A 15,065-nucleotide genomic window follows, 5' to 3' on the forward strand; every position below is an offset into this window, starting at 1 on the left:
ACGATACTAGTCTGGAGCGAAGCATTTATATTGTCCAACATAGTTGCATGTTCAAGCCCGGTTGTAGAATATGGCATAATCGCAGGGCAACGCATGATTACACGAAACTCGGATAAACACCAGGAGCCAGTATACAATACCAAACTATCCACGGCTAGGTGAAATGTAAGTTTGAAAAAAATCCCTTGAAAGGTGTCGAGGGAAGGACTTGACCTTTACAATAGTTCGGCTTTATATTGCTAGACGTCACGTGCAAACCGAACAAACAAGCTCGCCCGTCGCCTGGTATCTCTTTCGTCTTTGTTCGCGAAAGTCGGATCGATTTGACACCCTGGGATATGGGATAATGGATCAATCTTGGAATTGACCAAATACATCGAGGCATTACCTCATTGATCGTGACTGATCTGTCGCCGCATCCCTGGTCCAGAACAATCGCGCTGCTAGGTTTGCCGTCAGTAACGGCAGATTCTCAAGATGTTCACGTTCACTCCCCTCCTTGGCGCCCAGTCGTCATCTTCAAAGGCACAACAGTCTATCTTGGAGCTCGATGGAGGCATCAAAATCCTAGTGGATGTTGGCTGGGATGACAAGTTTAATACCCTTGATTTGGCGGAACTTGAGAAGTGAGCATGCGATCTGGGTTACCTTCCAAGGTTTTTGAATTCAGATGGGCTAATACCATAATCAGGCATATTCCTACGCTTTCTCTCATTCTCTTGACACACGCCACACCCGCCCACATTGGCGCTCTAGTCCATTGCTGCCGAACATTCCCCCTCTTCACGCAAATCCCAATCTATGCAACGAATCCTGTGATCGCTTTCGGTCGTACCCTCCTACAAGACCTCTATGCCTCCGCTCCGCTCGCTGCCACATTTCTACCGAAGGCTTCTGTCTCAGAGCCGGGCGCATCGTCAGCAGGATCTGCGACTGTGTCAGGCGGAGACACCGAGGCCACTGGCAGCGCAAGTCGAATACTTCTTCAATCGCCGACAGCGGAGGATATATCTCGATACTTCTCTCTCATTCAGCCACTCAAATATTCCCAACCGCACCAACCTCTCCCATCGCCTTTCTCCCCGCCGTTGAACGGGCTCACTCTCACAGCCTACAATGCCGGTCACACCGTCGGTGGAACGATATGGCATATTCAGCATGGGCTGGAATCCATTGTCTATGCAATGGATTGGAACCAAGCTCGTGAGAGTGTGGTCGCGGGTGCTGCGTGGTTTGGTGGCTCTGGTGCCAGTGGAACAGAAGTCATTGAACAGTTACGTAAACCCACGGCCTTGATCTGTAGTACAACAGGAGGCGATAAGCTGGCACCTTCGGGAGGTCGGAAAAAGCGAGACGATCTCCTCCTCGACATGATCCGAAGTTGCCTTGCGAAAGGTGGAACAGTTCTCATCCCTACAGACACAAGTGCGCGGGTTCTTGAACTAGCTTACGCACTAGAACATTCTTGGCGCGATGCCGCGAATGGCGACAAAGAGGATGTTCTTCAAGGGGCCGGGTTGTATCTGGCTGGCAAAAAGGTTACGAACACAATCCGACTCGCCCGAAGCATGCTGGAGTGGATGGACGAGAACATTGTTCGCGAATTTGAAGCGGCGGAAAGCACAGACGTCACGAACGGGCAAAGGACGGGGGGACAGGACAAGAGCTCTAACAAAGGGGGTGGGCCATTCACTTTCAAACATCTCAAGATCATTGAGCGCAAGAAGCGTCTTGAGAAGCTCCTGGCAGAGCCTGGACCTAAGGTAATCCTTGCGTCCAATACATCAATGGACTGGGGCTTCTCAAAGGATGCGCTTCGACAAGTGGCCGAAGGACCCAACAATCTGTTATTGCTGACGGAGTCCTTCCGCAAGGATATGACGACTCAAGAATCGAAACCATCACAGAGTTCGGCAACCATTGGAAGTATGATTTGGCAGTGGTACGAGGAGCGAAGAGATGGTGTGGCTCTAGAAAAAGCATCAGACGGCGAACACATCGAACAAGTCCACAGCGGTGGACGAGAATTGTCTTGGACAGATGTGCAGCGAGCCCCTCTCGATACCGGGGAACATCTAATATACCAGCAGTATCTCGCGACCAAACGCCAACTTGAAGACACATCTCAAACACTTGGCCAAGAAACTCTCGAAACTGCTGCGGATGCTCTAGATGACGGATCGAGCTCTACCTCTTCTGAAGACTCGGATCCTGAACAGCAAGGTCGCGCACTGAACTTTTCGGCCTCACTTGCACACGCTACTCGAAGCAAACTTGCCGTCAGTGACGAAGACTTGGGCATCAACATCCTTCTTCGTCGAAAGAACGTTTATGATTACGACGTTCGTGGCAAGAAGGGCCGCGAGCGCATGTTTCCTTACGTGGCACCAAGAAAGAAGGGAGACGAATATGGAGAATTCATTCGTCCAGAAGAGTATCTCCGAGCCGAAGAACGTGAAGAGATTGATATGCAACAACGGCGTACCGACGCCGAGACTAAGCTGGGCCAAAAACGACGATGGGATGATGCAGCCGGCCCCAATGGACGCAAGTTGTCTGGCGGTGCAGAAGGACGGAAGCGTCCTCACATTGATGGCAAGAAGATTGAAGATGATGATCTCAGCCTTGCCTCTGATGACGAAGACGCCGATGTAGCTGCAGAGTCCGAGGACGAAGTAGAAGGCCAGTCCTTCGAAGGTCCTGCGAAGGTTGTTTACCATACCCAGACCATCACTATCAACGCTAGGATTGCATATATCGACTTCATGGGCTTGCACGACAAGCGCAGCTTGGAGATGTTAATTCCACTGATCCAACCTCAAAAATTGATCCTGGTTGGTAGCATGAAAGAAGAGACGTCAGCATTGGCAGCCGAATGCCAGAAACTGCTGACAGTCAAGGTCGGCGCCACGGTTTCTGACCCTGCGTTTGACTCGGCTGCCATTATCTTCACTCCTGCGAACGGCGAAGTCATCGATGCAAGTGTTGATACAAATGCCTGGATGGTCAAGCTGAGCAACACGCTCGTTCGACGCTTGAATTGGCAACACGTCCGCAGCCTCGGCGTCGTTGCTCTCATGGCACAGTTGAGAGGGCCAGAGCCTGCTGAGATCGGGGAAGCCGAAACATCAGGCAAGAAGGTGAAGCAGCTGAAGGACGAAGCAGCCTCTTCCGCCGTCGCCCCGACATTGGAACAAGCAGACACCAAAATAATCGAGAAGGTAGAAGTCTATCCTTTACTTGACACTCTCCCAGCTAGCATGGCCGCGGGAACCAGGTCTATGGCTCGCCCTCTTCATGTCGGTGACCTGCGATTGGCTGATCTTCGCAAGCTGATGCAATCCGCTGGTCACACAGCCGAGTTCCGAGGCGAGGGAACGCTTCTCATTGACAAGTCCGTAGCTGTGCGCAAATCTGGAACGGGCAAGATTGAAATCGAAGCAACGGCACAGTCTTCACTAGCTCGGCCTGGTGGTCGTGGAATAGGGAGCTTCCTTGCTGTCAAAAGGAAAATCTACGAGGGCCTGGCTGTTGTTGCAGGCAGCTAAGACTACACGTGACATGTATTTCTATCTTTTTCCGGTGTATAACTTCATGGTCAACAAAGCATTCATAGCCACTTCTTTCTTCCGAAATCAAGATATTCATAATCAAACAGGTTTTCTTCTACTGGTTTGCTCAAGTCAATGTCACAGGTAGTATTATATTCAAAAACAACATTATCATCGACACACAATTTAACCCGAAACCAACATGACCCATTTCTAAAATGCCTAAAACTTCAAACAAACATGAACATAATATATATCTAATCCATAATCTAGAAAACTGAACTCGCAAGTTGTCGTTGTGCGTAAGGAATGAATATGTCATCTAAACAGTGATCTCGCCTGACTCTTCGGAATCGTCGCCATCGTCCTCGGTGGGAATTTCTCGTATGATATCATTAGTTTGAGGACCAGTGTACTTTCTGCAGAAATAAAGGAGGCCATGTCAGTATCCACCTGAATGATGCTGGAAGTATAAGTTAATTTTAGATGTTTCTTACCCTCGAGCCGCAACCCACCACCATATCAAAGCAAAAGCGGCAATAAAGCCGCCAACACAGATGGCGTAATTCCTAGGTAGAGTCATGTTAGTATACCTTTTCATACCTGAATATAAACCGGGTTCAAGCGCCTTACATATTTGCGGGTGTCACAGGAAGCTGTGGCGGGAAGAAAAGAATTGTACTGATGAACAAGACCCAGACAACAGCAATATAGTTAATAGAAGTACCCCATCTGCCCAGCGTAAAAGGGCCCTCGATGAATTTGACCTTCGATTTATAGAGCTGGTGGGCGAGAATGACAGACACGTAAGAGATGTCTAGTGCAGGGGCAGTGATGTTGAATATTGCGGTTGCCGTTTGCGTGGAGCCGATAGCGATGCAGTTCAAGCCTACGCTGAAGAAAACCACGAACCACACTGCATTGACCGGGGTATGAGTCCGAGGATTGACCTTGGAAAGGTACCTATAATGTATCAGTGCGGAGTTTCAATCGGGTGCAAAGGTAAGAAAATCCTACTTTGAAAATGGAAGCGCATCGTCTCGCGCAAAGGCATAGGCCATTCTCGTATCTGCTAACATAGCTGAACAGCCTGTGAAGAATTGGACCAAAATGGCAAATGCCCACATAACTGTGCCACCTCGTTTCCCACCGGCATTGAGGAAGATCTGGGCTGCGGGAAGACCGGTAGGGGAGGTTAGAATTCCCTCGAAATCGGTCAAACAAAAACACATTGAGACGGTTAGGAGCCACCCGAGTGCCCCGGATACCAAGACGGCTGTCTGGATAGCAACTGGTCCTCGCACGGCGGCATCATGGGTCTCTTCAGACATACTATAATAAAGATGAAAGGTTAGAATATGAATTAATAGAGAATTTCAGAGTCGCATACTGTGTCGTTCCATCGTAGTCGGTCATTGTCCATGCAACAGATAAAAAGCCCAGGAAAAAAGAAAAGACTTTTGAGCCCCATCCTGAGCCATCAGTGAAATGACCGAAGACCCAAGAGGCTGGCTGTAAATTAGGGGTAAGAGTAAGCAGCGCAATGCATATGCAGATAGTCGCCCCAACTGTGAATTCATTAGTACAAGTCAGACGACGAAGTTCTCTTGATACACACTGTTTATGGGAGCAAACCATAGGATAATTCGATGTAGTGATTTCGTAGTCAACGAACAAATCACCCCAAGAATACATAGAACTGCGATTGATACTAGAACGGTCTCCAGCGCCGTCCTTGAATATATCAGCTTAGAAACGTAGCGATTCGGGCTAGTTGACTTACGGTGCATACGAATACTTGCCATCTACAAGATCCGAATTCATACTGACACAGGCTAGCAACATTTGACTGACCGTGTATGCCACACTGGAGACTCCTGCGGTCTGTCCAAGGAGGTTACACCAGCCCTGGATCCAGGAGAAAATTGGGACCTGATCGGGAGGCACGACCTGCTTTGTGACAAAGTACATCCCTCCGGCTGTGGGATATGCCGATACTAACTCTGCCACGGAGCTTCCAATGCACATAGCCATGCATGAACCGATCAACCAACACCATACAGCTGTTGCTGGACCGCCAGCTGACAACGGCGCACCGAATGTCGCCGGCACGGAGCCAAGGACTCCAAGAATAGAGATGGCATATGAGACAGTCGACCATTTGGAGAACTCTCGTCGTAACTCCTAGTTCAGGATGATTGTTATCAGATTGTGCCCCGCTATGATCCCCACCAGGTGTTGGGCGCCAATACCTGTTTATAGCCAATGCGGGCCAACAACAGCTCATCATCATCGTGAATAGTAGCCATTGTAGGTTGAAGAGGGGCTGGTGTATCTACTCCTTCTGTCTGATGTTTGCGATCCGGGTCTGGTTTTGCGGTCAGGTCCATGATAAGGAGTAGGTATACGACCAATGCATATATATGTATGCAAGGAGCTTGAGGGGCAAAGATAAGGTGGGAAAAAGAAAAGAGAAATGCCGGAACTTACAGAAGTCTTGTATTATATCTACGGTGTAAAGAGCAGGGGTCGTCGGTTCAGGAAACCGGACTAGAGGGGAGCCATCAAGCACGGGAAAAGTACGGTGAGTCGAACACGCCAGAAAAAGATGTATCCTAAGGAGCTTGAGCCGGAGCCAGGATTAGAGATCTGACGTGATTGGAGAGAATATGATAAGCGTAAATTGGACCTCGAAAAACGGCCAAGCCATACAAGGATGAATTGCTTTGCCTAAGGCGCTGAGACGAGGACAAAGCCCTGGAGACGATGTTGACATATGTATGGCTTCGGAGCCATCAAAGAGTGGGATGGTCTCCGGCTGGTCGCTAACACGGAGTTATGCAGAGTGACGAATAGCGGGTCATACTAGTTAGATTCTATTAAGAAAGGATGACAATTTCATTTGAGGATGTCTTCTATAATACCTTAAGGAAGAGGAAGAGGAAATACAAGTCACAAAGTACAACGATAAGGCCCCACGTGAATATCCTCGGAAGTACGTAAATCCGAGTGAGTTTAGGTGGTCTATTCGGTATATCGTCAACATAAGCTCTTGTTATTCGTTATTCTCTAATACTGTTCCATACGTGATGATTTGTTGAGATTATCTCTCCATTTCTCAATCCCACCCTTGTGTGACCTCTCTCACCTCACACCTCCGCGGCATGATCCACCATGGCCGACCCTTCAATGTATAACACAATGGGTCAGGGATCCGGCGAAGACCCCTCCAATCCGCAGTACATGGCTCAGGCTCCCCCTGCACAATATCAAGCTGGGTATCCTCCCAGCACCGCGTCTCCACAACCAGGAGCGCCTTACGCCAACCCAGCGCCGAATCAGTGGCCCGCCTACGGCTCACCACAACAACCGAATTTGGCGAGTCCCGGCATTGCGTACAATGCACCACAACAAGCAATGGGGACAGCAGGAGATCCTGGTATGGCAGGCTTAGCCTCCCAGATGAGCGGGCTAGGAATTGCAGCAGATACGGGGGCCAGGACACACCGGAAGAAGCACCGTCATGCTCACCACGACATCGGGGGTGCAGCAACCCCCGCGCAAGAATTTAATACCGGCATGGATCAAGGAGGCTTGCAGCAGCCACAGCAGCAACAACAACAATCGCAGTTCCTAAACACAGGCTTGAACCAATATGCTGAACGACCAGTTTCCCCGGCGGTGGGGTTAGTATCTGGGCAGTCTGTCGCCGACATACCTGGTATGACGAGTGGTGCAGGTTCTGTGCCTACTTCAGGGCGAATTGACCCAGAGCATATTCCTAGCATCCCGCGATCGCGCGACCTGCCCGCTCGGTACTATTTCAACCATGTCTACCCGACAATGGATCAACACCTCCCCCCACCAGCAGCGATCCCGTTCGTGGCTCAGGACCAAGGCAACTCCTCTCCTAAATACGCTCGATTAACGCTCAATAACATCCCTTCCGCCTCTGACTTCCTTGCCTCGACCGGCTTGCCATTGGGTATGATCTTGCAGCCTCTCGCGCCTCTAGATCCCGGCGAACAACCGATCCCCGTGCTGGACTTCGGGGATGTTGGTCCCCCACGATGCCGACGATGCCGAACATATATCAACCCATTCATGTCCTTCCGATCTGGCGGCAGCAAGTTCGTCTGTAATATGTGCACGTTCCCGAATGATACGCCTCCCGAATACTTTGCGCCGCTGGACCCTTCCGGTGGACGTGTGGATCGCATGCAACGTCCTGAATTACTGGTGGGAACCGTGGAGTTTACGGTCCCGAAGGAATACTGGAACAAGGAGCCGGTGGGCCTTCAAACCCTCTTCTTAATTGATGTCAGCAGAGAGTCGGTTCATCGAGGTTTCCTCAAGGGTGTTTGCGCAGGTATCAAGGATGCTCTGTACGGTAGTGATAATGAAGCATCAGAGGGCGCCGAAGGCGAGGAATTACCACGAAAATTACCTGTTGGGGCGAAGGTCGGCATTGTTACGTATGATAAGGAGGTGCACTTCTACAACCTGTCCGTATGTGTTCCACACTCTGCGATACCCTTCTTCTATTAACACGTTCGCAGGCGGCATTGGATCAAGCGCAGATGATGGTCATGACCGATTTGGATGAGCCATTTGTACCGCTGAGCGAAGGTCTCTTTGTGGACCCATATGAGTCCAAGTATGCGATCTTATAGTTCTGGTCTCCTACGGATCACTAACGATATTTAGGTCTGTGATCACTTCTCTTCTCAGTCGGATACCCAAAATTTTCTCTTCTATCAAAAACCCCGATTCAGCTTTGCTGCCGACATTGAACTCGGCGCTCTCCGCACTGCAGGCTACAGGTGGCAAGATCGTCTGCGCGGTGGCTAGCTTACCTACCTACGGCCCGGGACACTTGGCTATCAGAGAAGATCCTAAAGTTTATGGAACGGATGCGGAACGGAAACTTTTCACCACGGAAAACCCAGCCTGGAAGAAGACGGCAAGCAAGTTGGCTGAAGCCGGTGTGGGCATGGATTTGTTCGTGGCAGCCCCTGGTGGCACATACCTCGATGTGGCAACAATTGGTATGTTGAAAGCGTCATTCAGCCCTATACAAAGAGCCAACTAATATGGTGCATAGGACATGTCTCTAGTCTCACCGGAGGCGAGACCTTCTTCTACCCTAATTTCCATGCCCCGCGCGATCTCCTCAAGCTCCGACATGAAATCGCTCATGCCGTCACTCGTGAGACGGGCTATCAAACACTGATGAAAGTTCGATGCTCCAATGGACTTCAAGTGTCCGCCTACCACGGAAACTTTGTCCAGCACACACTCGGCGCTGATCTGGAGATTGCCGGTGTCGATGCCGACAAGGCTGTCGGCGTGCTCTTCAGCTACGACGGTAAACTTGATCCCAAGCTAGATGCGCACTTCCAGGCCGCGTTGCTTTACACTTCCGCAGACGGTCAACGCCGTGTCCGATGTATCAATGTTGTGGCGGCAGTGAATGAAGGAGGCCTGGAGACGATGAAGTTTGTCGACCAGGATGCCGTAGTCTCGGTTATTGCCAAAGAGGGTAAGCTGGACGATCTATTAGAAAATGTTGACCGTGTATACTGATACCATCATAGCCGCTTCGAAGACCCTGGACAAGAACCTCAAGGACATCCGAGCCAATATCTCAGAGAAGACAGTCGATATTTTCAGCGGATACCGCAAGATCTTCTCCGGCTCGCACCCTCCCGGCCAGCTAGTTCTACCGGAGAATCTGAAGGAGTTCTCGATGTACATGCTCAGCTTGGTCAAATCGAGAGCATTCAAGGCCGGCCCCGAGTCATCAGACCGGCGGGTGCATGATATGCGCATGATCCGGTCAATGGGCTGCACGGAAATGGCGTTGTACCTCTACCCTCGCATTATCCCCGTGCACAACATGCAGCCGGAAGATGGATTTGCGAACGAGCAGGGACAGCTCCAAATCCCGCCCTCCCTGCGAGCCAGCTTTTCCCGTATCGAAGAAGGTGGTGTCTACATCGTGGACAACGGTCAGGCAGTCATCCTTTGGCTGCACGCGCAGGTCTCACCCAATTTACTGGAAGACCTATTCGGGCCGGGCCACGACTCCATCCAGGGCCTGAACCCCAACACTTCGTCCCTGCCTGTGCTCGAGACACACTTGAACGCACAGGTGCGTAATCTGCTGCAGTATTTGTCGACGGTGCGCGGATCCAAGTCCGTAACGATCCAACTGGCCCGGCAAGGCCTGGACGGAGCAGAATACGAGTTCGCCCGACTCCTGCTGGAGGACCGGAATAACGAGGCTCAGAGCTACGTTGACTGGCTGGTGCATATCCATCGCCAGATTAACTTGGAGCTGGCAGGTCACCGGAAGAAGGAGGATGGCAGCGAGGGCGCATTGGCTAGTCTGTCGGCCATGCGCGCTCCGTATTGGTAGATATTTGATCCGGGATCTTCCATCCCTCCTTTCATTCCAGGCACTGTTTCTTACCGGTTGATTCCCGGATCTAGACTGCAGGTAAGCTGCAAACAAGGGAAGTGGAGGGGGGTTAATTGGTGGGGTTGATGGGGGTAGGGGTCCAGCTTGTTCCTCGCGGACTGGGAAGGCCCACGGGGAACTCCGGTGCGGACTATAGTGGCTTACAGGGGCAGTGATCGAGGGTTAAGTTCGGAAAAAAAAAACAAACAGAATAATTGGGAGATGGGAGAAATCCTTTGTGTATACCAGGATTAGTTTTCTTTTATTATTGAGAGTTCTTCAAGTCATAATCTCTATGCACATGGCGATAAATGCCATGGTCATACATCCCATTGCCTAACTCAGGTCGGATTTGATTAATTCAAAAACTTAAGCCCTAATTCAGAACCTTTTAGTGAAAACTTTATCATAGAGTTAGTAGTCCGTATTATGTACAATGTAGGATGTAGAACATGCTTTTGCCAAAAGAATCCAGACTCGATCGCCAGGCACAGTCGGTTGTATGGGCACTAGATCAACGTCAGAGGCGTCTGGTGGGGTGTTGATAAAGATATCATTGGCTTAGATTCTTTGACACAGGGGTCCAGGACTACATACTCCAACACATAAAGTTTATATGTTGTAGGATTTTCTTGTAAGAGGGTCTGAACTGTGGAGAGTCAGCTCCCACTTACCTAGTAGGATTTAGTTTGTATAAGAATTATCGAGCATTGGCATCGAGAATGGAGCCAGGCCGGTCGAATTGGTAATTGTGGTAATAATCTATAGGAGATATTATGATTGGCTCGGTTGACAGACATTCTTTAGAAGACTGCGTATGTTGTATATTGGGCAATATAGTTGTCTGCTTGGTAATGTCCTACTTGCCACATTATGATGTTGAAGTACTCCGTACAGTGTGCACCCTGGGTTCTCATCGACACTCATTGCTTGCTGATATTTGCCTCAATTTGGTTAGACTATCATTCTAGATTCTGAATTTTTTCTAATGTACGATTATTTCTCTAGTATCCGAGAAATGGGATAGAAAGGTTGTAATAGTGGCCACCACAACCACAGAACGAGCTCCAAATCCCCAGTCGTTCCTGGCGAAAAAAGTGCGATAAGTGGCTGTGTAGCCATGCAGTCGAGCTTCTACCATGTTCTTTGCCATGGGTTTTGCTGGTTCGAGCCTTCAAACCAATTCTTTCCATCTGTTAGAACCGCGGATGCGGTCAGACGGCCCATGACGTGTGGGGTTTGGGGGGTTATGGGCACTATTGCCACGTTGTGAGTTGTGGCTTTTAGGCGATCAGTGGGCCAATTTTATAGTGGTAAGTTGTATGAACACGCAGAAGTCCCTATGTCGACACGCCCCAGACTATGGCCTACCTCGTATATAAACTGTGGCGGTGATGCCCTAACTGGTAGCAATGCAGACTTTATGCAGTTGATAAGTCGAATAATGTTATAACTATGTAGTATATATCTGATATCATCTGATTGTACGCACTTAATTTGGATGTCTTTTGGATGTATACAAAGCTTCGCTCACCGGTCTGGGCTCTCTCTGTCGAAACTCGAAAGAAGCCGAGGCGAGATTTTCGTTCCACTCTTTTTTGTGTTTTCTCTGTTTTTTCTGTTTTTTCTTTCTTTTTTTCTCGAATTTCTGCTTTTTATTTTTTTCGCCTTTTCGCCTTTTGCCTTTGGATCGCCCCACAATTCCCTGAACCGATCCATGGCTCGAAGTATGGGTGGCTTTGCACGTTTTCTTTCAACTGTACCTGGGTCTATATGCCTCTCTCAGTTCAGAGGCTATATAAACCCCTTCGTTCACCCGGGGATTTCTGTTCTTCCAAACACATTCACTATCAAAGTACTACCAGTACATTCTCTCTTTTTTATTCATTCTCTTCAGTCTCGAGATTGACTCTCGTCTCATTCTTTACGTCTGTCGACCAGACCACATCACTCCAATCTACATCAGTCTATATACATCTTCCTATCTTTCAAGATGATGTTCACCAAGACCCTCGGCCTTGCCGCTCTCTTCTCCACCATTGTTTCGGCCCTTCCCCAGGAGATGGTCCGCCGCTCGGGCATCGTCCGCCGTGATGGCGGCGGTGTCACGATCACCAACAACCTGTCCCAGGACGTCTACGCCTGGTCCGTGGCCGGCGACGTCGGTCCCATGCAGACCATCTCGGGCAACGGTGGCACCTACTCCGAGACATGGCGCACCAACCCCAACGGCGGTGGCATCTCTATCAAGTTGGCCCTCGAGCCAGAGCAGATCGGTGTCCTCCAGTTCGAGTACACCGAGGCTGGCGATACCATCTTCTGGGATATGTCTTGCATTGACATGCAGTCCGGCAGCAACAAGTTCACCGACCAAGGCTTCTCCGTCGTGCCTTCCGATGAGACCTCCACTTGCCCCACGGCTATTTGCAAGGCCGGTGACACCGCTTGCTCCGCTGCGTACCTCCAGCCCACTGATGACCACGCCACCCACGGCTGCCCCATCGACACTGCTCTGGATCTCTTCATTGGCCAGTCCTAGATTTGTCCACTGGTTTACTTTTGTTTCTGCCGGTTGAACTGTGCATCCTTTCTTTTATACATACCTTTCACACCCACATCTAGCCCTAGATGGCAGATTTTTTTCTTTCTTTTATATCACCCCAGGTGGTGATACCCTTTTGAGATGATGAGATTGGTGATTTTTTTGTTATGCAACATGTTCGGTTGATTCGACATGTCTTCTCCCCATCTATAGCAGGTTGATTCCCGCTGGGGCAGGATGTCTCGTCACGAGCTATGATTTCTTACGGTTTTCCGAAATACCCCCCACCTTGGAATGAATGGGAATGGGAATGGTTGAATATAGACAGGGAGTTATATATGGCGGGGGAGAAAATAGATGGACTTGTGAATAGATAGATGATCATCAGATCTTGAAGATTACACACGAAATATACGATCTTTACTTCAGAAATCTACTCGAATTTAGCATTTTCAAACTATCTGACTAGACGTGAAAAAACCAGCCCTAAAGAACAATCCATAGGAATCCTCAAAATACGAAGAATTCTCTGGGAGGCAAAAAAGCCCCGAAAAAGGCTGTAGAGCACGAGCGAAGGCTCAAACCGGTAAGATCCCCGAATCCACCAAATGATCACATACAGAACACATACTCAGTGCGAAGGAATAATCAATCACGTTCTAGAACCAGTGATAGACAGGGACCCTTGACAACCCCAACACACAAATCGCCCATTTGTAGATCTGGCCCCACATCTCAGGGCCCACCGCCAGTCGGATGGGCGGATGGCGTTTAAAAGTGTCCACTGCGGGGCCACGTAGCGTTGAGATTTTCGATTGGAGATTTCCGACGGAGCCTCGATCTGATTTGCTGGATATTATTCCTCCAAGGAATCAAGTCGGATGAATTTGGCTCAGATCAGCGCTTTTCGCTCTCGAACAACGCTTTAAGTTGTACAGCGTTGTCATTTATCCCGGTTTTGGTGTGCTTTATATTACTTTCGTCATAGGTACTCCGTGGGTAGTATGTACAATCCAGTACAAGTACACGTGGTATGAACTCATGGCAGGCAGGTACACAAACTCTCAAGGCAGGTACATAACTCAAAGTGCCGAGTTATCCATTCACGTTGAGCGGACCGTATCTGTCAGGACTGTTCCTGTTGAGGGGCGACATCGGTTGTCCGGTTGAACCGCCCGTCGTCAACCGTGGAACGTTCGGTTAAATCTCTGGGAACCAACGGGGACTAACCGGCAGTTGGAGGATGCCGATTATTAAGCTTATTTCCGCCAATGGACTCCGGTTATGCTTAATCTCTCCAACTCTTTTCCCGTTTAGTATTCCATCCCCATGCCAAGATTGCCGTTTTTCACCTCGGCATGGCTTGATTCTTGGATGCGCAGTCTAGAACCACTGTTACAGGGTGGGGGTGAACCCCTGCCAACTCCATTCCCATTGAACCGTCTACTTCGTATTTGGCCTTCACGAGGGATTCAATGCTGCCTGCCTAGTCGGGTGTACCGGGTGCTCTCGGGTAGAACTGTGAGTCACAGGCTTCACCGTTGATTAGGCATCATCTTGGTAGGTCAAAGTTGACACCGGGTCAACCTTCCATATTAGTCAATGTACTCTCTTTGCGTTGTGCAATGTACACATCGTGCTCAGTGGCGGGTATGGATGACCACGTGACCATGGCTTTGGTAGTATCAGCTTCAAGTATCAGCTTCATACAAGTTAGAGTTATCTTTGTGCAAACTAGGTTTGGTGTCAAAGGTACTTAATCGCATAGAGTTCCTTTATCGCCGGCCTTTTGGCTTTGGCGTAATGGTTGGAAGCCAAGGCGTCTAGACCTCAAATTTGGAGGCATCAAGTAAATCTGGATCAAGTTTCATTGTTGCCAACATCAAACTGGATTATAGTCTTTTAGATCCAAAGTCTACTAGAATAGGATGGAAAGGCCATCCATGGTTTATATCCATGGCATAAAACCGAAGTATTGACTTTATGGAACGGTTCGTTTGTTGGGTTCGTTTGTCGAGATGGGGTGTCTGTTTGCAAAGTAACACAAAATGCAACATTTCTTTGTAGATTCTGGTCCATAAATTAGAGTTACCAGTGTATTGTGAAAAGGGCACCTAGGAATAACGGAAAGGCAGAAAGGAAAGTGCTATCAATACTACATGAGCTTGAATGCCTCAGGCAACAATTGTGATTTGAGGCTTTTGGTTTATCTCTCTTCTATAAAAGATAGAAAAAAAACAGATAAAGGCGAGAACGACCAGAGTCGAACCGGAACAGTCCAGGTAGTGGAAGATCTTCGGCACTTCCCTCGTGGTACACATGCATGTTACCACTAGGCCACCCGCTGTTGAGTCTTTAGTATTATGTTGCTCCTCCTTTTCTCTCGCACTTTCCAAGTTTGCTTACACATAGGGACACAATACAAGCTATGTCCATCTTAGACATGTGTACGTGTCCAGGTTGATGAGATAGGTTTATCATCTTCTGATTCTCTTCTACAGACTTTCAT

The 15,065-nt window shown here is 49.2% G+C and overlaps 4 protein-coding genes across 4 annotated transcripts; 3 read left to right on the forward strand and 1 right to left on the reverse strand.

Moving 5' to 3' along the window:
* Nucleotides 1–477: 477 nt before the first annotated feature.
* Nucleotides 478–3,548, forward strand: LCP9604111_2600 (cleavage polyadenylation factor subunit CFT2; the record flags this gene model as incomplete). The annotated part of the gene is made up of 2 exons (XM_039070096.1): nucleotides 478–626; nucleotides 692–3,548. 2 exons carry the CDS (start codon nucleotides 478–480, stop codon nucleotides 3,546–3,548), a joined length of 3,006 nt encoding a protein of 1,001 aa, XP_038931352.1.
* A 325-nt stretch (nucleotides 3,549–3,873) lies between these two features.
* LCP9604111_2601 (uncharacterized protein) lies at nucleotides 3,874–6,327 on the reverse strand (the record flags this gene model as incomplete). Its single annotated transcript, XM_039070097.1, has 10 exons — nucleotides 3,874–3,970; nucleotides 4,049–4,120; nucleotides 4,185–4,514; nucleotides 4,569–4,883; nucleotides 4,942–5,119; nucleotides 5,170–5,285; nucleotides 5,335–5,735; nucleotides 5,804–5,919; nucleotides 6,042–6,101; nucleotides 6,264–6,327. 10 exons carry the CDS (start codon nucleotides 6,325–6,327, stop codon nucleotides 3,874–3,876), a joined length of 1,749 nt encoding a protein of 582 aa, XP_038931353.1.
* A 398-nt stretch (nucleotides 6,328–6,725) lies between these two features.
* On the forward strand, nucleotides 6,726–9,972 carry LCP9604111_2602 (Sec23/Sec24 family protein; the record flags this gene model as incomplete). The annotated part of the gene is made up of 5 exons (XM_039070098.1): nucleotides 6,726–8,060; nucleotides 8,111–8,208; nucleotides 8,259–8,599; nucleotides 8,656–9,093; nucleotides 9,149–9,972. The coding sequence occupies 5 exons, from the start codon at nucleotides 6,726–6,728 to the stop codon at nucleotides 9,970–9,972; spliced, it is 3,036 nt and encodes a 1,011-aa protein (XP_038931354.1).
* Nucleotides 9,973–12,007: 2,035 nt separating this feature from the next.
* Nucleotides 12,008–12,553, forward strand: LCP9604111_2603 (putative extracellular thaumatin domain protein; the record flags this gene model as incomplete). Its single annotated transcript, XM_039070099.1, has 1 exon — nucleotides 12,008–12,553. The coding sequence occupies one exon, from the start codon at nucleotides 12,008–12,010 to the stop codon at nucleotides 12,551–12,553; it is 546 nt and encodes a 181-aa protein (XP_038931355.1).
* Between the last annotated feature and the right edge of the window lie 2,512 nt (nucleotides 12,554–15,065).

The sequence above is a fragment of the Penicillium roqueforti genome (genome assembly GCF_015533775.1).
Source record: "Penicillium roqueforti strain LCP96 04111 chromosome Unknown scaffold_03, whole genome shotgun sequence".
NCBI lineage: Eukaryota > Fungi > Ascomycota > Eurotiomycetes > Eurotiales > Aspergillaceae > Penicillium > Penicillium roqueforti.